The 22033-nt window shown below is 38.3% G+C and overlaps 1 protein-coding gene across 1 annotated transcript in view; it reads right to left on the bottom strand.

Moving 5' to 3' along the window:
* Positions 1-586: 586 nt before the first annotated feature.
* Positions 587-22033, bottom strand: part of PLCB1 (phospholipase C beta 1) — a gene marked incomplete at its 5' end in the record, with an annotated part of 130601 nt that continues 109154 nt past the window's right edge. The window contains one exon of the mRNA XM_006087989.3: positions 587-3861. Coding sequence (XP_006088051.3) covers positions 3634-3861 — 228 coding nt within the window. The remainder of the gene's footprint in view (positions 3862-22033) is intronic.

Below are 22033 nucleotides of genomic sequence, written 5' to 3'. Positions count from 1 at the left end.
GATTCCACGAGGCAAAGTAAGGGCGTGGTCATGATGTTGACAACATTCTCATGGGTTTCGATCCTACTCAATTACATGCACCTGAACTCTATCAAGCCCTCATCACTCAGGCACGTGGGGCCACGTGTTCGGACCATAGGTTCAAGCTTACAACTATAGCTGTTGGCTATAATTGTGCTGGGAGGGCCCTGCCCTCCAAGCTGGGACTTGCACGTGGCCATGAGAGGACTGTGCCCTCTCATTAGTCCGAGGCTTGAACCTGTCCAAACACTGTAGCCGCTCTCCACAAAGTACTCTGTCAGTTCTTGTCACTTCCACTATTTGTCAAAAAACCTTTGACTGTGTTGCCTTCCTTAGCTTTGATCAAAGAAGGGAGGGAGGGAGGACTATTGGAAAAATAGAGAGGGGTGGCAGAAACTTGGAATAATGACAGGTGTGCCCTCTGGTCACAAGCATTGCAGGATCTCGAGTCTGTGCACAGGCACAGATGTGGGCATTACATCCTTGAAGACTGGCATTGTGCCTGCTCCCACCATCCTGCCCATCAAAAGAAGGTTGGTCCTGACACCAAGAAATAACAGCTGGGTTGTGTTAAGAAAGTTTTATTATTTCCTTTGGATTTGTGATGAAAGCACATAAAATTACAAGTGGAAGAAACATCATGCCACAAAATTGCATAGAATTATTACAAAAATGTGAATTATGCTTTTTAAATAATTTGAGATAGGAGAACCAAAATATGTACATTTTAAGAGCTTCAAATACTTTGTCCTTTTTTTTTCTTCTGAAAAGGCAAAGGTCACGATATCTAATCCATCACAAGCAATATTTATACAGTGCCAAGCACAACATTAAATTCAAAGTAATGCAAGCAATGGCCCTTTCTTTCGGAATTATTTAATGACTGCTTAACTATTACAGGAATAGTAATTGATGCATGGTGATATGGAAATGTTAAAGTGAAATGTTAAAAACCAAATCACATGGCATGTCATCAGAACTTTGAAAATGGGTTTACACGGCCAAAACCACGCTATTCTCAGTAGTGTACAGGTACCAGAGGGGCACAGGCTAATTTAATACACAGCTCTACTCTCTATTATAGGAAAAACCACAGTACAGAATTTCACACATTCAACAAAGAACAAGGCAAATACATAAAGGCACAAAACTGCACATCATATAGACCCCTTTTCCTTCCCTTTGTCTATTTCAAGTAATATTAATATTGTTAAATGATAATATCACTGTAGTAATTTCGATGATGCAAGATGGACAGTGTTACACACTACCCCACAACTGCAAAAGTGTCATTGCACAGATATAAAAATGTGGTTACAATCAATGGCCAAATACAAACATATTAGAGTCACTAAGATAATGAAATGCAACTACCAAAAGAGTTTTGTGTAAGTCAAGGTTATTCAACCTTAGTCTATCTCTGGACTAAATGTAATACAATATACGGTAATAATCACTATTGCGTTTGGTTATGAATGCTATTATTAGTTGACGCTTCTGCAATTTTAGACAGTCTGTAATTTTGTTTATAAAAATGCAGCATTCGATTTTGACCATTCTTACTTCCTTATGATCAATGCCTTTCTTTCAAAGTGCAAAAGTAGAATGATGTACAAAAGATATCTCTTTCAATGGAAGTTAAGTTGTATTAAGTGTCTAATTAACACCCCAAATCTTTTCAGATCAAAATACTATCATTTCCAAAGAGGATGGGATTTTCCTCCTTGTGTCTCACTAGATGTGTGTTTTTAATCAAACACTTTTTCCTAATGTTTGAACTAAGCCTTCATTTTGATTAAAACTTAATTGTGATCCTTAGTTATTGCTTAAAGTTAAATAAAGTGATTTCCATAAAAATATTAAATTCTTGAAATAATTTTTAGGACACAACTGGCTTTGTGTTTTAAAATGTTTTGCTAAGCTACAATCAGGCAGGTTTATTTTAAGCTAAAGCTGTGAGCATCTTGCTTCAGGGCTTTAACTTCAATGTTCTTTGTGTTACTCTCTAAACTATGTTTTCCTTTATATAATTAGTCTCTCTTATTTAAGACTTTTCAATAATGTTTTTGATCAGTTTTACCTTGATATGCTTTGTTTTTCTCATGCCACCTAATATAAGAACTTAACAAAAAGACACAGTTAAATGAATTAAATGTATATAATAAATATATAAATGAAGTATTTTTTATGTTATAGTAAAAATGAAATCTCTCAGATTTAATAATTATGGAAGATACTAATACATTCCCATATTTCTGTCATATATATTTTTGTCTATTCTGATTATTCAAACAGGTTTAAAATCCAGTTTTGATCCTGCAAAATATATATCAAATTCACATTCTAAATTCTAAATCTAATTCAACTTGCATCAATAACTCCATCAATTGTTTCTTAAAATATCAATGATTTATCCATGAAATCTAGATGTTTGATCATTTTCATCTCTGTCCACTTATCCCTAAATTTGGTTTTAAGTCTTGTGGAAGAGTTTTGGGTCATTGTCACACATCAACAATCAAATGAATGTGTGTGTGTGAGTGTGTGTGTGTGTAGTGCATGTGTCTGTATTTATATGGCTGAGTGTGTACATATATACATAGAGATAATATATATCATTTATATATGGGTCTGTGTATTCTTTAGATAAATATTCAATCTTTATCACTATTAAAAATAAAGGAACCATAAAATAATGTCAGACATTAAGAACCACTGGGACCTGTTTAGTCTAATTGAATCTCTGCTCAACATATGTTGGCTCAAATATTTTTATTCAACTGAACATATTCTATGTAGTTATTTATACATTTCAGGCCAACGACTAATGAATACCCAGACTTTGAGTGCAAATAGTCAACTCGGATAGCCCACTGGCTGGAGGAGTGTGGCCAACCTGCTCATGCAGCCAGATGTATGAACCATACTGCCAAGTCTGGGAATAACTTCACTGGGCAAAGATACAATCACGTAATTTTTTTTTCAGGAGAGAAAACCAGCTTATTTTAATCACTATGATATCTGAGAAAGCCATATCAGCAACAAATACACTGAGGCATCTATGATAAATAAATTAGCAGACTGCAAGCCACCAGTGCTTGCAAAGCAAAGGACGAAACAATCAAAAAATGCACGTTAAATTGAAGATACGGTAGTTGAGTGGCAGGTAGGAAAACAATATTCAAAGTGGGTTGTTCAATAGTGTTAAATAATGATATGCATTTCTCAAACTATTTCTATTACTTTGCAACTATTTTATACCAGAGCTTCAAATAAAAACATGAGCTTGATTTTCTTCAAAGAAGACACAGTCCTTCATTAGATGGTCCATGCAGCCTGGAAGTTGCCTGCGTTGAGTTTACTATTGGAAAGAAAACAAAAATCCCACATACATGCACTCTACACTAGTAGACCTGCATTTGTTTCCACATTGCACATGGCGCCTGGGCCTGGGGACGTCTGCGTGGATCCTTCTGGAACTCTCGTTTTGGTGTGGATTTTGGACTAAGGGATGCTTCTCGGGAAGATGCTCTGGGCAGTGATCTTTGTAATAAGAGAGAGTCCGATGGAGCTTGAGAGGCCATGCATGTTCCAAAGGCCTGGCAGGAACACTCACAGAGGAGTGTCAAACTCTTTTCCCGGGCGCTCTCCTTCCAGTTCCTCACTGGAGGGAGACCTGTGGTTCAGTTTTCCAGCATCAGAGGCCAGGGAGGAAGGGGCAGAGCTGTGATTGCTGTCCTCACTGATCTTCCCTTTCATGGCGTCCTGTACGAACTCCAGAATCTCCAGGGGCAGTCTTTTGAACTTGTCTTGGTACTCTTGCTCCAGCTCCACCTGCAGCTGGGAGACATCAAGAGGGAAGGGTGATGTTACATCATTCAGGTTTCTATAACCACCCATGTAGAAACTTCTTGAATGACATGTGCAAAGGTGGGGGAGGGATATATTAATTTTAATATCATCCAGAGGTTACCTATTGAAAAGATATAAAACAGAGTTTAGCTCAACATGCCATTTTTCCATAGCTGAAAGTCAAGTTCAGGTTATGTGTGGCAGAATAGGGCTACCTGCAGTGATATAAATACACACACACACACACACACACACACACACACACACACACACACGGATGAATCTTTTGAAAAAGTTTAGAGAAGTAGCCCAGCCAGCATGGCTCAGTGGTTGAGCATCGACCTATGAACCAGGAGGTCACGGTTCAATTTTTGTTCAGGGCACATGCCTGGGCTGCGGGCTCAATTCCCTGTAGGGGGAGTGCAGGAGGCAGCCAATGGATGATTCTCTCTCATCATTGATGTTTCTATCTCTCCCTCTCCCTTCCTCTCTGGAATATATATATATATATATATATATATATATATATATATTAATAAACAATGATCTGAAGTTCTTAAATGTAGAGGTTGGAATCTACTGATAGCTGGGAGTGCCAAGGTCAGCCATGAATCGAGCTGGGAAGAATAATGAAGAATCGGACTACAACGGAGAGAGGATCAAGGTGAGGGCTTTAAGAAGCGTGTCCTCACTCAGAGGCTGGGAAGCCGAGCTTGTAAAGAGGAGCTGGATGCATTTTTACACACAAAACATATTCCTGTAACCTACTTTAACTTCTATTTTGACTTCTTTTATCTTATCTTCATTTTATTCCTTTTCAACCTAATTTCTATTTGCCTCATAAACTGTTTTAGCTACCATGTAAACTGTCTTTTAATTTATCTGTTTAATGCTCAGGAGGCTTTTCAGACTTTTAAAAGTCACAGAACACTTTCTTTAAATGCAGTCTTACACGTGGCCCTAGTCATAAAGCAAGCAAAAGCCGGTCTTCAGAGAAGTGAGGTGAAGGGCAGGGCCAGACTGGGTGTCACTCTGCACAGCAGAGCCAAATCTAAACCCAGACTGTTAAATAAAATTCTTGTTGCTTATCGAATGGTAAGTGGGGGACCATAATCTTAGAAATGACGTGTAAGACTAAGTGCTTTTTTTCTTCTGAGGAGCCATGAAGCAGCTTTTCTTAAGATGTGTCCTTGAAACCTTTAAGGAACTTATTTTCCTGCTTCTCAAACGTTAAGGTGCACCCAAATCACCTGGGGTCTTAATTTTTTATTCTGATTCAGGAGATCTGGGTGGGGCCCAAAATCTTGCATTTCTCAGGGCTCCCGGGTGATGTCAATGCTGCTGGTTCTCACTGGACACTCTGATTATCTTTCTGTCTAAGCTCCCAGTTTTACTTTTTGTCTTGATCCTGGCTGCATGTCCTTCATCTGCAGCTTCAGTGCAGCCCCTAGGCCCCTGACCCCTGACCCCTGACCCCTAGGGTGAAGACAGTGCTCAGGGCATCTGCCCTTGGTGTCTTGATTGCCTTTATTCATTCCATTTTGGATGGTGCCTGCAGCTTGAGAACATCCTCTAGTTCAACTCCTTTATACTCTTGCTTCTATGCCAGGGAAGTTTTGCCAAAGCTCAGTTATGTCATATAGATTCATAATCCCTTATCTGCAATTCTAAAATCCCCAAAGTCCAAAAATCCAGAAGTTTGTCTTTTTTTTTGGTAAATTTATAGCAAACTCATTGACATTAACTGATATAGGGCTATTTGTAATCCTTAATTATCCCACTTTATGTGAATATTCATGCATGGTACTGTAGATACAATCTGTTTGATTATGAAGGTGACCCAGAACTCCCTGAAATATTATGCCTATGGTATATGTATCATATCACCTTTCTAAAAATCATAAAATTTATGTATTCTGAAATATAACGGGCATTAAGAGTTTCAGATAATGGATTGTGAATCTATTTGAATAACTTTTTTTCCAAAAATGACTGATAAAAATAACTTGACCAGAGTATTTAAAATCACCTACTCTTCCCAAGTAAAAAAATGAGGGGCATTAATATGTTGTGCTAGAATCTGAATTCTAATAGCCAAGGTGGAAACATACTGTGAGAAGAGTATCTGCCAAAGAAAGTCAGGGGTGGGTGGGTGGGAAGAGATTAACCAAAGAATTTACATGCTTATGCATAAACCCTGGACACACACAATAGGGTGGTGAAAGGCCTGGGGTGGTGGGAGAAATAGGGGACATCTGTAATACTTTCAACAATAAAGATAAATTTTTTTTTAAAAAAGGGTATCCCCAGGGCCCTGAGAGTCACATTGCTGAGATGAGCAAAGGCACCTTCATACACATCCCCACCCTCAGTGTCAGGGTCAGGGGAAGCCCAGGATCTTCACGTACAGGAAGAGGATGGCCAATTCTCTCCCAGGTACCCAACCATTTAGAAGAAGGTCAAGCTTTTACATTGTCACACTCTTTTGTGTGAATAAGATCTCAGCCTGGTGTTTGGCAGTTTCCATTTACTACTATCCCGACTTCATCGTCATTTCACCTCAATTTTAATTCAGTAACATGTACCTTTAAAATTTCATTTCCAAAAAATGTAAGGAAAGGGAGAAAAGCATGGAGCTCTGGGTTCAGGGAACAGCAGATTTCTGTTTTCACTTGGATTAGACTGGGGGACCTTCACCTATAGATATATTCTACCTGACCTAGAAGTCAATTCCTCTTAGGTCATTGATTTATATAAAAAATGAAACATGGAATGTGAGAAAATTACACATACTTAAATTAACATTTTCTAATAACTTTTTAATACTATAATTCTGTTCATTACAGTTCTGCACCCAATTTCAATGTGTGGGTTTTTCCTCCACACCACCAAGCAATTCTCTATGACTCCAGCGGGATGTCCTACAATTGAACTCTATTCTGACACTATCTACCTGGCGGTAGCATTAGATTCCACAGTTTAAGGGTTCAGTCCTACAGGACTGCCCTCCACCCCCACCAATTGGGAAGTCTCATTTGTCACTTGTGCTTCTGCCCGACTGGCTATAGTTAGGAGTTCCATTAATTTGCTAGAGCAGTTCACAGAACCCAGAGAAACATTTTTATTTACCAGATCACTGGTTTATTATAAAAGGATATAACTCAGGAGCAGCCAGATGAAAGAGATGCATAGAGCAAAGTATGGGGAAGGTGAGGTTTTTACGGAGCTGTCATTACATAGGCACTATTGATTACATTATTGGCCATTGGCATTTTTTTAAAAACGAGAATGAGATTTTATTAGTAAAATAAGAACAATACAGAATATTCTTAATATCTGTGTTAGGGTTCTCTAGAGAAACAGAACCAATAGCATATATATATATAAACTGATTGGATAAAGCTTACCTACATTATGGAGGGGGAATCTGCTTTACTCAAAGTTTTCTGATTTAAATGTTAATCTCATCCAAAAAGTATGCCTTTATAGAAACATCAAGAATAATGTTTGATTACTAAATATCTGGGTACTGTGGCCTAGCCAAGTTGGCATATAAAACTAACCATCACAATAAGCTAGCAAAATCTTGGACTATTTGATGAATTACTACTCTATTGAATATACTTTACAAAATGCTTCCTGGTGCAGCCCTCTGTGCTAGAAATAATTATAGTTCAGTGATGTCGCGTTCAACAAAAGCATTGTGGTTATTTCCTTTTCAGAGACATCAGATATAGGCTTTGATTACTGAAAGCATGAACCCACTGTCTAAAGCTGAATTGATTTTTTTTAACTTGCTGACTTTTATTTTTATTTTCAATTACAGATGATATTCAATATTATTTTATTAATTTCAGGTGTACAGCATAGTGGTTAGATGATTATATAACTTACAAAGTGATCCCCTTCTGATAATCCTAGTACCCACCTGGCACCATACATAGTTATTACGATATTATTGACTATATTCCCTATGCTGTACTTTATATCCCCATAACTATTTTGTCACTACCAATTTGGTATTTCTTAATTCCTGCTCCTTTTTCACCCAGCCCTCCCAACTTCCTCCCTCTGGCAACCAACAGTTTATTCTCTGTATCTATCAGTCTTTTTCTGTTTTGTTTGTTTGTTTATTTTGTTCTTTATTTCCACATATAAGTGAAATAGGATGGTATTTATCTTTTTGTGACTTATTTATTTAGTTAAAGCCACAGTGAGATACCACCTCACACCTGTCAGAATGGCTATCATCAATAAATCAACAAATAACAAGTGCTGGCAAGGATGTGAAGAAAAGGGACCCCTCGTGCACCATTGGTGGCATTGCAAATTGATGCAGTCACTATGGAAAACAGTATGGAGGTCCTTCAAAAAATTAAAAATAGAACTCCTTATGACCCAGCAATTTCACTTCTGGGTATATGTCTGGAAAAACCTGAAACACCAATTCCAAAGAATATATGCACCCCTATGTTCATTGCAGCATTATTTACAATAGCCAAATATGGCAGCAACCAAATGCCCACCAATAGAAAATTGGATAAAGAAGGTGGGGTACAGATATATAATGGAACATTACTTGGCCATAAAAAGGAATGAACCTTAACATTTGCAACAACATGGATGGACCTAGAGTGTATTATGCTAAGTGAAATAAGCCATTGGCTCTTGAACAAAACCTCCAGGCCTTCTCCTCTCCCAGAAGGTCTGAATGTGGGACTTAAAATTCCAACCCTCTCATCATGTGGTTGGGTCCCATGGCAACCAGACAACCCCCATGGCTAGTGCTTTACAATAGTCACCTCATTAACATAACAAAAGACACTTTAATCTTGATCATCACTTATGAAATCCCAAGGGTTTTAGGAGGAGTTTTATACCAGGAACTTGGAAAAAGAGCAAATATATATTCCTTATTATAAAGAACAGTATCAAAATAATAATAATAATTTAATTTTAGTAATTATTTTAAATAATTTTTTATAACTGACTAGCTGTAGCTAAATTATAACTTCAATGGACTCTTTTATCATGGATTAATAGATTTTATTGGACTCTAAACTATTTTAATAAATTAAAATATTTTAATGTATTAACTAAATTAATTTAATATATTAAATGCCATGTTTTACTCTTTAAAAAAACTCATTTATTAATGAGCTAATTACAAAATTGCATTTATTATTAATTTTCAAGTTCCAGCTCTGCTTTTTTACTTATTTTTCTTCTTATACATAAAATTCTTACTCATTGTAAGAAAACATAAAAAGTATGCTGAGCAAAGTCTGGCTCTATTCCACAAAAGCTCAGCTATCAGGAATCTAGGGTTATTCCAGCCCACGCATTGCAAACAGATATTTATGGGGAAAGGCAAGTCATGAAAAAAAGAGGAACAGGCTGTGTACAAGGAAGTAGGAGTGGTGAGGACATGCTCTGTCTAAGGGGGTGCCTGAAGCTCAGCTGTAGTTGATGCCTGAAAGATTTTTGTTTTTCAAGAGAAGTCAGAAATCCAAATTTTCATGTAAGATCTCCTGATTTGTAAAATTTTTGGCAATCAATTCAATCCACACTCATGAGTCCAATTGGGCTTGTGTAGAATGTCTAACTTGTCTCCTAACAGGCTTAGATCAGCGGACTCAAGAAAGTGGGTCCAACTGTGGAATTTTAGTTTGGATTCCTCCTAATTTTCCCTCCCCACAATCCTGAACTTCAGAGGTCCACTGGACATCAGGGCTTGCTCTTAATCATCCCTCTGCTGGGGTTCAGGGTCATCTCATTGAACTACTATATTCTAGTTCATGTACTCAAACTTGAGTTTCTACACTGTGCATCTCAAGCTTCAGGCCCTGTGGGAATGGTAGATAGATTGCATAAGTGACAGCAATTCTTCACCCCTCCTTGTAGTCGTGGCCTTTGCAGTTTCTCCAATCAAGAGTAGAATGTAGCCCAGTTTGTGTGGTTCAGTGGTTAAGTATCAACCTATAAGCCAGAAGGTCATGGTTCAATTCCTGGTCAGGGCACATGCCTGGGTTGTGGGCTCTATCCTTAGTAAGTGTGCAGGAGGCAGCCTATCAATGATTCCCTCTCATCATTGATGTTTCTATCTCTTTCTCTCTCTCCCTTCCTCTCTGAAATCAACAAAAATAGTTTTTAAAGAAGAGTGGAGTGTACTGTTCATCTCCTAGAATCTGGGGAGGCCTTGTGATTTGCTTTGTTCAGTTGAATGTAGTGACAGTCTGCAGCTGTGAGCCTAGACCTCCAGAGGCTTGTGTGCTTCTGCTCTCACTGTTGGAAGCTTACTTGGCATCATGTGAAGAAGTTCAGGCTAACCTGCTGGATGACGAGACACGTGACTCAGTTATACTTCTCTCTATCATTTCAACTGACAATTAGACATGAAAGTCAAACCCACTAGCTAAACACAGGCTAAGCATGGCTACTGAGATCAGCTGAGCCTGGCCCCGAATGGAAGAACTGCCCGGCCAGTTCATAGACTCATGAGCTTAGTAAATGCTTATTGTTTTGTGTCACTAAGTTTGGGATTGTTTGTTAGGCAGCAGTGTGTGGCAATACTAACTGATATAGTGGGAGATTTCAAAGACATATCATAAATGGTCCAGCTTCATAAAGTACTTATAACTAGATCCAGCTGCCATCTTTTCATTGCTATGACCTCAAAACACATTTTTGAGGGAAAATCATCATAGAACAAATAGATCTTTAGGAGAAATTTGATTTTTTAGGATATGCCTTGGAGCTTTTCTAAATTAACACCCATGAGTTTGCTTGATCTTAAGTTTATAAGATATATTTAAAAAATGAACAAAAAGGGAAGAAAAAACAGTCTAAACTCTATTTTTAAGACAGATTGTTTTATTATACTCAGATATTAATAAACAAGAGCATTGCCAGAGTTCACTTTATGGCTGAGTTCTCCAATTTTACTAGCCACACTCAATTTCTAAGTTATCTTAGTTAACTTGATTTTCTAAAGATGTTACCACTCATCATTACTATAAACTCTGTAGATAAGAAGGAAAAGCAATATACTCAAATTCAAATGTGTTCAGGCCTGCATGACTATATTGTTAAGGATTTTTATACTTGGGATGTTATTTTGCCTCTGACATTTTTTCAACTGCCTTAAGAAGTAAAGCAGACATTTGATTTAGTTAAGCAAGGTTTTTAGAGGGAGAAATATAAGTGAAGTTGAAGGAGAAAACAAAGTGACCCCTGAAGGTTAGTTTACAAACAGTAAAAAGGAGCAGCTCAGTATAATGTACATGTGGCATAAATACAAAATAAGCCAGGTTACTGAATCAACAAAGAGATATAATCAAAGCCACTTCTCTAAGGAAACAAATTGAAACCAGAGAATAATAAGCATTTAATTATTTTCCTTTAATTACACGTTTTCTGAGTAAGGACTTGGGGCAATAATTATTTTAAAAGATGGCCAATGCGTTTTCTTTCTTTCTTTTTTTTTTCCCTCTTTCTCTGAAAATAACTACAGGAAATAGATTTTGATTTTGATTTATTCCTTTTTACAGCTGCTCTTCTTTTTTGAGGTCAAATGTTCCCAGGTGTGGTCAGAGGAGCCCTCTCAGGCGGGCTTCTGGGTCCTTTTGACCTGCCTCCCTATTCATTTTTCAGCCCTTGCTTGCTTTCCTCGGTAGAACAAGATGCCTCACATCCTCTGGTGCTTTCCCTGCCTCAAACCTGGAAACAGGTTCTTTTCCAAAGAGGCTTCCATGGAGAAAGCTTCACTAGCCAAGCTCTGGGAGCTGAAGGCGCTCACTGCCACCGGCCTGTCAGTGCACTCGGACCATCTCAGTGGACAGTTAGGACGTATATTTTGAAAAATATTAGCATATCACTTTTTCAAATTTAAATGACACTGTATAAATCTTTCTCTTCACTTCCTTAATTTTATATTTGTGTATCTTTTTTATTTTGTAATTAATTTTGTATATTGGGTTTCTAATAACATTAACATACTCATTTGCTTTACCTGGCAATATACAGAACAGTTTTAATGTTATAACCTACCAATAAAATAACCATGTGAAGCTTAAGGCTCTTTACAGGTTCTTTCCCCTCCCCGCCAACAGAATATATCTCACTAAGGATGCACAATGATATTACTCTGCTAAGACTCACTAGAAATAATTATATTCTTTGTGTAGTTGTTACCTTTAATATACACATAGGGTCATTTGTTTCCGTTTGTTTTCTCATTAAACATTTTATATTATTTCACTTATTTTCTTCTCTGGGAGCCTCTTGCATTTTTAAAATTTTAATTCCTCACAGCCTCTTAACTCTTTTACAGATATCTCTCTGGCCCTTGGGAAATGGGGATGGTAAATGGCACTATAATTATCTTGCTCAAATATGTTTAAATTTACTGCTAAAGATCGGGGAAAATAATAAGACTAACAAATAAACAACAACAAAAACATCAATAAAATTTAGAGTTTCTGTAAAATAAAATACAAGGCTTCCACTTAATGAAATATAATGTGTCACTAAATATAAACCAAAAAAAATGGTTATGAAAACAGGGAAAAATGATTATATTGCTGTGGTAAATTAAGAATCTACATACAGTTGTGTATGTACCATGATTATAACTATGAAAATATTTTCTAAGAATACAGAATTAATTTGAAAGGAAATACTAAGATACAAACTGTTCTGGAATTATGAGTGCTTTAATTTCTTGACTTCTTGTTTTGATGGTAATGTAATTATTGGTAATGTAGTTATTTTATTTTTATCATGAAAATAGTATTCTAAAATAAAACAAAATCTAAAATGTATATATTTTAACTGCAAAATACTGAATGTAGACTAGATACCCCCCACCCCCAATTATGAAAAATTACTGCAGGGACTATGGTATTTTAACCTCAACATCATCAATTAGTTAAGAGGCTATTAATAACAATGGAAAAAGCATTAAAAAGTACACATATAGAGCCCTAGCTGGTTTGGCTCAATGGATAGAGTGTCGGCCTGCAGACTGAAGGGTCCCAGGTTCAATTCTGGTCAGGGGCACAGGCTCAGGTTGTGGGCTCAGTCCCCAGTAAGGGGGCCTGCAGGAGGAAGCCAATCAATAGATTCTCTCTCATCATTGATTTTTCTATCTCTCTCTCCCTCTCTGAAACCAATAAAAATATATATTTTTAAAAGTACATATATAGAATGGGTGGTTTCAACATTAGCCTGAGCAACCTTGCAAAGCCTCAACTTATTTTTAGAATAATCTGGAGAATTTCTATTTCAACCAAGAACAGAAATAACAAGATCATATAAAAATCACAGAATTAGATTGGTCAAGTTACCAGAGGGTTGTTGGAAAATAGCACGTGGGAAAATGGGACTACATTATATATCCCAACTATTCCAGGTTTTGATTGTTTTCTTCTAAGCTTCCTTAGAACAAACTGCAATGTGAGTTTGAGTCAAAATGGCAGAGTGGCAAATTTTGTCTTCTACTCCAAACACAAGGAAATGCTGAATAAGACAGAACATATATACTTATTTAAATTTGTAGCTGAGTTTTAATGTGAGAAGAAGAAATCCAGGAGTCACAGGAATGACAAAGGAATGCAGAGTTAAAAGGCGCAGGGATAGCAAGTAGATTCTCTTTGGTGAGCTGGCTGTTACTGTTCTAAAAGGGTGGGGAAAGGCCTAAGGAGTTTGAGTGCTGGAGTGCTGAGCCTGAAGGCCCTGCGGAAATGGGGACTGGAAATCTCAGTCCATAATCTTGGGGACAAGGCGAGGAACCTGGAGATTCATAGGGCTGATGGGAGGAAACGTGTCAGCAACCAGGGATCAGAAAGCCGAACCAGCACCACGAATGAGTGCAGTTTCCAATTCACTTTACCCTTGTGAATGGGTGTCCAGTGTCAATAAATCAAACGCTGATTAAAAATTAATAAAACTCATGGAGTCCCAGCAGAGGCACAGCAAATTCAGACTGTCGGCATTCTCTATAACCTAAGGCAGTGGTAAACCCTATAGATAAACAATTCCCACTGAACATGAACTCGAAGTTCAAAATTACAAACCACTCAAGTAAAATGCAGCATTTGTTCAACCTTGTAATTCAAGGTTTCCAATGGCAACAGAAATATAAAGAAAATGGTGATCAGTGAATTTCTAGGTCAAAATAAAAAATACTTCAGACCTAAACAGAAATAAGTTAGGGAAGTGCTGCCAATGTAGAAAAATAATGGATTACATTCCTGATACTTTTAATCAAGTGCTAGAGTATGGGGTATGCCTATATTTTTGGCAGACTTTTCCTAAATAAATATATTTGCTTGAAAATGATATTAATTTTCATTTTTTAAATAAATACTAATTAGCCTGTTGCAAACGGCTAGGAAAGCAATCACAAATTAAACTGTTGCCACAGATTTACACAAGTGGATAATTCATTGAGGGATAGATAATATTCTATATCTACACAGGGTATTTGTATTTTACCAACTTTGACCTTGGCAGCTTATTTAACCCCTTGGAATTTAAATCACCTCATATGTAAAATGGGGATAATAATGCCAGTTTCCACTAGTTGTTGTTCAAATGAGGTCATGCATATTAAGTAATCAGCATACTGTGCTTGCTTATTAATTAATTTTTAAAACTTTCTTTCTAAAGAGAGGGGAAAAAGAATTTGCAGCTGAAAACATCTGGAACTTTGTCTATTAAATGGGCTTCGTTCTTTCCAATTATGTCATTTGAGTTGTTATTTGGTCAATGCAACACAATTATGGTACTTGTTAGATCTCTCTTTGCGGCCTACATTCTGGATTGTTGGCAATTTTGAAGTATTTATCAACATACATTATCTTTGAACACCCTGATATGTGCAAGGCCTGATGTTTGATGCTGTGGAGAATGAAAAACGTAAAATCCTTCCAGGGTGACAAGAACATGCTTTTAAAATTTTATTTCAGGTCAAAAGCCAAATGCATTCTGACATATCTCTTATGTGTAAACTCCTCTTTACATCCATATTCTCCAGGAAACTACCTATAGAGGAAATTTGCTCTTAATTCAACAAAGAACATAGATTCCTGTGACTTTTTCCCTAGCTCCATCCCCATTTCTTTTTCACTGTCCTTTCCCTAATACACCTCTCTTGAAATGCTTCAATTTCCTCACTTAACCCATAATTTATACCTACTCTGATTCTTAAAATGTATCTCAAATAGTCAACCCCTCCAAGAGTCAGTAGTTTTGAAAAGAGATTTCAGAAATTATATAGTCAAACCTTTTCCTTTTACTTAGTATAAACCTGTAGCTAAAAGAAGTGGCTTTCTTAAGGGTACAGCTCATTAGTAGCAAAACTAGGATCAGAACCCAGTTGATTCTCCTCTGCAACAGACTAAATTAATGGCCCCAATAGTTCACCTCCCTCTGTATCTACAGCCTTTGCCTTATGACTTCCTCTTATTAAAGAGAAAGAATCTATCTTTCTATCTCTTGAATATGAAGTGGTTTTATGACTCACTCTGACCAATAGAATGTTAGCACACATAGCCCATGCAGAGGCTTGATAAAGCAATTGTACACCTCAGCTTTCACTTCTGTTATTCTTCCATGCTCATGGGAACATTCCTGGATGGGCTAGTCCAGTGGTTGGCAAACTCATTAGTCAACAGAGCCAAATATCAACAGTATAACGGTTGAAATTTCTTTGGAGAGCCAAATTTTTTAAACTTAAACTATATGGGTAGGTACATTGTTATTAACTTAATTAGGGTACTCCTAAGCTGGCCTTTGCTAAAAACATCCTCAATCTGATTGAGGTACGTTCGCTGAGGTCGACCCCTTCCAACTCTCCCATCCACACTCAATTCGTGCATGAATAGCGCGCGCCTCCCCCGAGCTGCATATCCTGCGGCCTGCCTGCGCCCCCTCGTCTCCTGTCGCCTGACCCACCGACACCCCCCACTTCTTCTAATGCCACTTCTTCAAAATTGACTCGCCCAGGCCGAAAACCGACTTCTGCACATGGGCCACAAAGTTTCAATCGCACTGTACGTGCGCGCCCACACGTGGTATTTTGTGGAAGAGCCACACTCAAGGGGTCAAAGAGCTGCATGTGGCTCGCGAGCCTCGGTTTGCTGACCACTGGGCTAGCCTGGTAGAGGACAAGGTTCATGGAACAAAGCCAAGTCACCCCAATCATCTCAGTCACACAGCCCAAATCAACCAAGATCAACCAGCAGCTGGCTGGCACCCAGAGATGTAAGCAAGTCCAGCCAAGATTGGTAGAGTCATCAACCTGACCTATAACTAACCATAGATGTGTAAACAAGCCTGGCTAAGATCAGCCTAGATCAGCTGAACCCTGCAAACTGGTGAACTAAATAAAGATTTATTACTTGTTTTACGCCAATGAAGTTTGTGTGTGTTTTGCAGTGATCTTGTAGCATTTCCCCCATGACTCCCATAATTTCTCTCAAAAGTGTGCATGAAATTCTGTGGCCTTGACGTGGAATGAACTTGCCACATCCCAGGAGCCAGACTCTTGATGCCTTATATAGATAGCCATTCAGCATTTAAAAGCAAATTACACTAGGATGTAAGGCAATAATTATGTTACTTGGTAACCCACTTTATCCCAGCTAATGTGCATGTCCCAGGCCTTGAAATTTTTGTCAGCACTGAAGTCCTCTCCCCCTATAGGTGTCTTCTGTTAAGGCCTAGGGGATTATATTTTTAGTTAGGTGCTTTCTGTAGGAAGAGTCAGCTGGGGCCTTTGATAGCTGGGAATAAAAGTGATTGTGAATGAGGAAAATAATTTAGATTTACCAAAATGATTACTCATAGTTCAGAGACACCTAGTCAAACTGAAAGTTACTATTATACTTGAAAAGATAGTAAAAATTTTGAAGACATAGGTTCTGGGAACTAAGGAAACCAAGACTTGTTTTATAACCTTGAGTGAATTATTAACCATCAGTACATTATTAACCATCATTCTTTAAATACAGAAATGAAAGCCTAACACTCAAGTGCAGGATCAAGACCTGACCACCATACTCTTGCCTCCTAAGCCAAGGCCCCATTCTCACCATTCAGGCCAACCCCTCACTCTGTAAAAATAGGATTGGTGAAGATCCGGTAATCCAATATTCATCTGTGCATTGAGAGAAGAATAACAACTCCAGTGTATTTTTCTTGCCTGTCTAGGATTTCCAAGTTGCTTTCACAAAGTGATAAGGAGGGGTTCCATGGCATAGGCAGTGGTTCTCAACTTTCTTGCCCTTTAAATACAGTTCCTCATGTTGTGACCCAACCATAAAATTATTTTCATTGCTACTTCATATCTGTAATGTTGCTACTTTAATGAATCATAATGTAAATATCTGATATGCAGGATGGTCTTAGGTGACCCCTGTGAAAGGGTCGTTCGACTGCCAAAGGGGTCACGACCCACAGGTTGAGAACCGCTGGCATAGGTTCTTTAATGATATACACGCCCTTTAACAATCAAGTACAGGCCCGTGGAAAACAATGATGTTCACCCAGCTGCAATTAGCCTGGTCTATTTCTCAGCCTTCACTGGACTTTTTCTATTTGCTTCTGTCATGCTTGGAAGACACTGGCTCTTCACTGTTCCCTACGTAATTCAGTCTAACATCGGTTTATTTGGTCAGCTGGCTGTTTTCCTGTTTGCCATTAAGTGTAGTCCAATTTATTCAGATCATTTCTGTAAAGAATCATACTATAAGAAAGGATAAGTAAATGGAAAACTGGAGAAAGAAAAATATCCTAATTTAAAAGAGAAAATAAAAATCTCTTGGGCTAGAACCAATCTAGTAAATATTGCTACAAAATTGCAGGGAAATATAAAACCATAAAATTAATGATGGTGATAGAATGAGGGTAATAATTACAGTTTACTGAGTGCTTACAATGTGGCAGGCACTGTTCTTAGGACTTTTCATGTATTAACCAATTTAATATATGGGCATTAATTTCAGAATCTCTAAATGGAAATACCCATGGGGCCCAAGAAACAACATAAATCTGCAAATCAGGTTTGCTATTAGGCAATAGAGAAATACTGAGAACTGTAGCCAGTTGGAATTGTATTTCATGTTTAAAACACTCAAATTCCAAAATGTTAACATGTACCAAGAGTCAAATAAAAGGCTCAATTTAGCCTGCAAGTCACCAGTTTGAGGCTCTGGATTTAGTTGCACTGTGGGGAGCAAGGACATGAAAGCAAAGGGCAATTTCTGTCCACTGGGGAGAGGCTAAGACAACACCAGAAGAATCCCATTCTCTCAGCCACATAAACCCTAAACAAATCAATAAAAAGCCTCAAGCCAACTGAAATAAAAGGTCATTCAAAATTATTTTTAGGTAAAGTGTGTATTTCTTTTTAGTCAAGTGGAATGCCACCAGCCGGGAAGCATGAACTAACATTATAAATTCAATTTCTATACTGAGTCATATTAGAAGAAAATGTCTATAGTGCAGATGGTGCCTAAAACCACCTCAGATAAATGGGAGTCCCCAGTGGAACATCCTCCTTGGGAAGTCAGCTGGGATCCTTTAACCCAGTGGTTCTCAACCTTCTGGCCCTTTAAATACAGTTCCTCATGTTGTGACCAAACCATAAAATTATTTTCGTTGCTACTTCATAACTGTAATGTTGCTATTGTTATGAATCGTAATGTAAATATCTGATATGCAGGATGGTCTTAGGCGACCCCTGTGAAAGGGTCATTTGACCGCCAAAGGGGTCTCGACCCACAGGTTGAGAACCGCTGCTTTAACATATGCCAGGAGTGGTCTAAGAAGACTTATTCCATGGGGTCTCGCCCTTGCGTGAGTCTCCTTTCAAATCAGAGTCTCCTCATCTGCACACACCTTTGCCCTAAGTCCTTAAGACTTCCCAAGCATTCGTAATTACCCAACTTGAGCTCAAGCAACAACAGCTCTTTCTTGACTTAAAGCCTGTGAATCACATTTAAAACACAAGAGACAGGCTGACAAATGTCCTAGAATGAACTCAGCCCTGTCCCCGGAGAACGCCCTTCTCCTGGCCACCTAAAATTAGTTTTGGTTTTTCTTTCTCTTTTTATAAATGTATATTTCAAGAGTGGTTAGCTGTACTAGGACTTTATCAAGATAATTGATTTTGATGCTTAGGGAGTGAGAATTTCCTAATTACATAGTCACTCCTTCTAAATATGATGTTTAGTCTTCTGCTTAAATTGCTGTGGTTTTTGGTTGGCCATTTACAACGTGATCTGAGAGGCAAGTAGACAATGGTTCTCTTGGCCTCAAGGGGGTTTTGTGAAGTCTGATTGCCATGCCCGAATTCTCCACCCAAGGGGAAGTTGGGCACTAGGATAAAGGTTTTCAGAGAGAGCAAACTGAAACAGGGCCAGGTGGAAACGTAAATGCATGACTGGGACCAGACCGGAACTGTACTGCTTGCAGAGGGCGTTTCTCTGTTACTGAGAGCAGACACCCAGTCCTGCCAACTAGATTGCTGCCACATGTATGTCCAGGTTGCCACCTATTCTGATTTTTTTCAAAGCTAGCAATATGGATTCTCATGTTAAACCTTCTGGTTTGTCAGTGATGTCATCTACATTAGAAATTAAAAATAGACACCAGGCCCTGGCTGGAGTGGCTCAGTTGGTTGGAGTGTTGTCCTGTGCACGGGAAGGTTATGATTCCCTGTCAGGACTCATAGCTAGGTTGAGGGTTCAAACGCCCGTGGGGCATGTATGGGAGGCAACTGATAGATGCTTCTCTCCTATATTGATTTTTCTCTCTTCTCTCTTTCTCTCTCGCTCTCTCTTCATTCGTTCTCTCTCTCTCTTCCTTCTCTTCTCTCTAAAATCAGTAAAACATATCCTCAGGTGAGGATTTAAATAAATAAATAGATGAATAAATAAATAAGTAAATAAATGCACAAGTAAATAAATAAAAATGAAAACACCAGGCAGTTGATTTGCAACTTCTGAAATACCTCAGTAATGTGTGCCATGGGTTTGTCTTTGGACTTGATAGATACCTACACAAAAGGTCTCCCCACTCAGGGACTGGACTCCATCTTCGTTGCTGCCTGAATGGAGACATTACCACATTGTGCTCGTGTCCTGAATCTTTGGCAAGGCATGAACTCATCCCTGGGAAGGAGGCAGAACTTTACTTAAACCGGGGATAAGCTCCCAGCCCTCTTCTAGGCAGCTCCTCTGGAAGGCACTTGCTAAACAATTCAGAATGTCTTCCTATTTTCCCATTTCCTCATTTATCAAGGTGTGGCGATGTGAGCACGCTGACCCTCAGGGCTTGGAATGAGAAGTCAGGTAAACCTCACCGCAGGGTGCTTTTCCTGAAGTGCTCCTTTATAGTCCTCTAGGCAGACCCTTCTGATGGCAGATCCCGTTTCTCCAAGAGGTCAACAGAGGTGACTTGAAACACAAAGGGTTTACTCTACTGACTTTATCTTTGGGGTCCTATGTGAGGGGGAGTCAATTTAGAGTACCTGATACTAACTTTCCAGTACCACTGATATAGCAAATTTAAATGCCATTATGTTGGCCTACATTGCAGAAAATGACTAGTTATCCCCAAAATTTGCATTCACCCTTTCATGGTGTCTGCTGTGCCTGGATAGCAACTGCCTAGATGAGGGCAATGCTTTACAACCCTCCTCACTGCACGCAGGGCTGGCCATTTGGCCAGTTCTTGCCAATGAAATGTCAGTGCAGGGCTTTCGGAGGCATATGGGGAATCTCTACCATCTCTTTCTATTTTCCTTGGAGTCACAGAATAGGAATTACTTAAGACCCATGCTCTCCATCAAGCAGAAACGCCCACAATGAACTGTTATATGAAAAATAAATAGAATTCTATTGTATGAAATCAATGACATTGTGATGTTGCTTGTTACAGAAGTTAGTATTATCTTTACAATACATTCTCACACATACAATCTGTGTTGCAGGATTTACATTAAAGTTAGGGGAATAATGAATATACATGTAGACATCAGGAGTGTTTCTCCTATTTATGATTCATCTTTATTAACCGATTTTTATACCATAAAGATGGCCTCAAAGTTGCTTGGGACCTATTTGGTTATTCTAGATATAGAGTTAGAGAATAATCTTAACAATAAATCTCGAGTGCTTTATAGCTACTTTATAGCTGTAAGAGAAAAAGAGCTGGTGTTATGAAACCCTGGGGCATTATGACTTTCCATCAATCTTGAACTATTTCTCTTTTACAAGGAAAATGCAGAAAGGAAAAAAAAAATCCCTTTTCTTCCATTGCTATAACTGGATCAAAGTATATACAGAATCTATAGTGTATGGCTCTAATGAAGTTACCCTTGAAAGAACAGGAATGGGTGATAACAATTATTATTGCAAATCAATTTTAAGATATTCCTTTTTCCTCTGCTTTGATAACAAGGCAGAGCTTTCTTCCTGCTTCTATCTGCCATCAGCTAACTATCTCACGGCATACAGAGTGGGCAGGCGTTTTACAATTAAATAAAACAATAATTAATAAATAATAATACAAGAATAAACTCGTGTTTTGCGTACTCACAACTGTAAACCTATTTTTTTTCTCACCCCTGTATAACCCTGGGTTTGCTTCCAAAAACTTGGGTGATTTCTTCCAATCACCCAATCTAGGGGAATAAAACCCTTCTGATAGATCACAGGCATCCTTACTTATACATAGAATGATGGCTTTAGGGAAAGCTACTGGTGACAGAAAGTCTACTAGGTCTACCAAGTCTATTCTGGTTCTCAGTTGGCCTTGCCAGCCAGAGAGCCATCTTAATCCAAAATTGTGGAACGTATCTCAACAGCTGCAGTACTGAACTATATAGCAAATGCCACTAATTAGAGCCCTGACTGGGTGGCTCAGTTGGTTTGAGCGTGGTCGCATATGCCAAAAGGCAGGTTCTATTCCTGGTCAGGGCACATGCCTGAGGGCAGGCTCGATCTCCATTCAGGGTGTATATGAGAGGCAACAATCAATGTTTCTCTCTCACGGTATCTCTCTAAAATCAATAAAAACATATCCTTGGGTGAAGAAAAAAATAAATTACAAAAAAAATGCCGCTAATTCATGGCTCATTCTCTACATTTTC

This window comes from Myotis lucifugus, unplaced genomic scaffold (genome assembly GCF_000147115.1).
Source record: "Myotis lucifugus unplaced genomic scaffold, Myoluc2.0 scaffold_42, whole genome shotgun sequence".
In the NCBI taxonomy this organism is placed as follows: domain Eukaryota; kingdom Metazoa; phylum Chordata; class Mammalia; order Chiroptera; family Vespertilionidae; genus Myotis; species Myotis lucifugus.
This window is presented reverse-complemented; position numbering and strand designations above follow the sequence as displayed.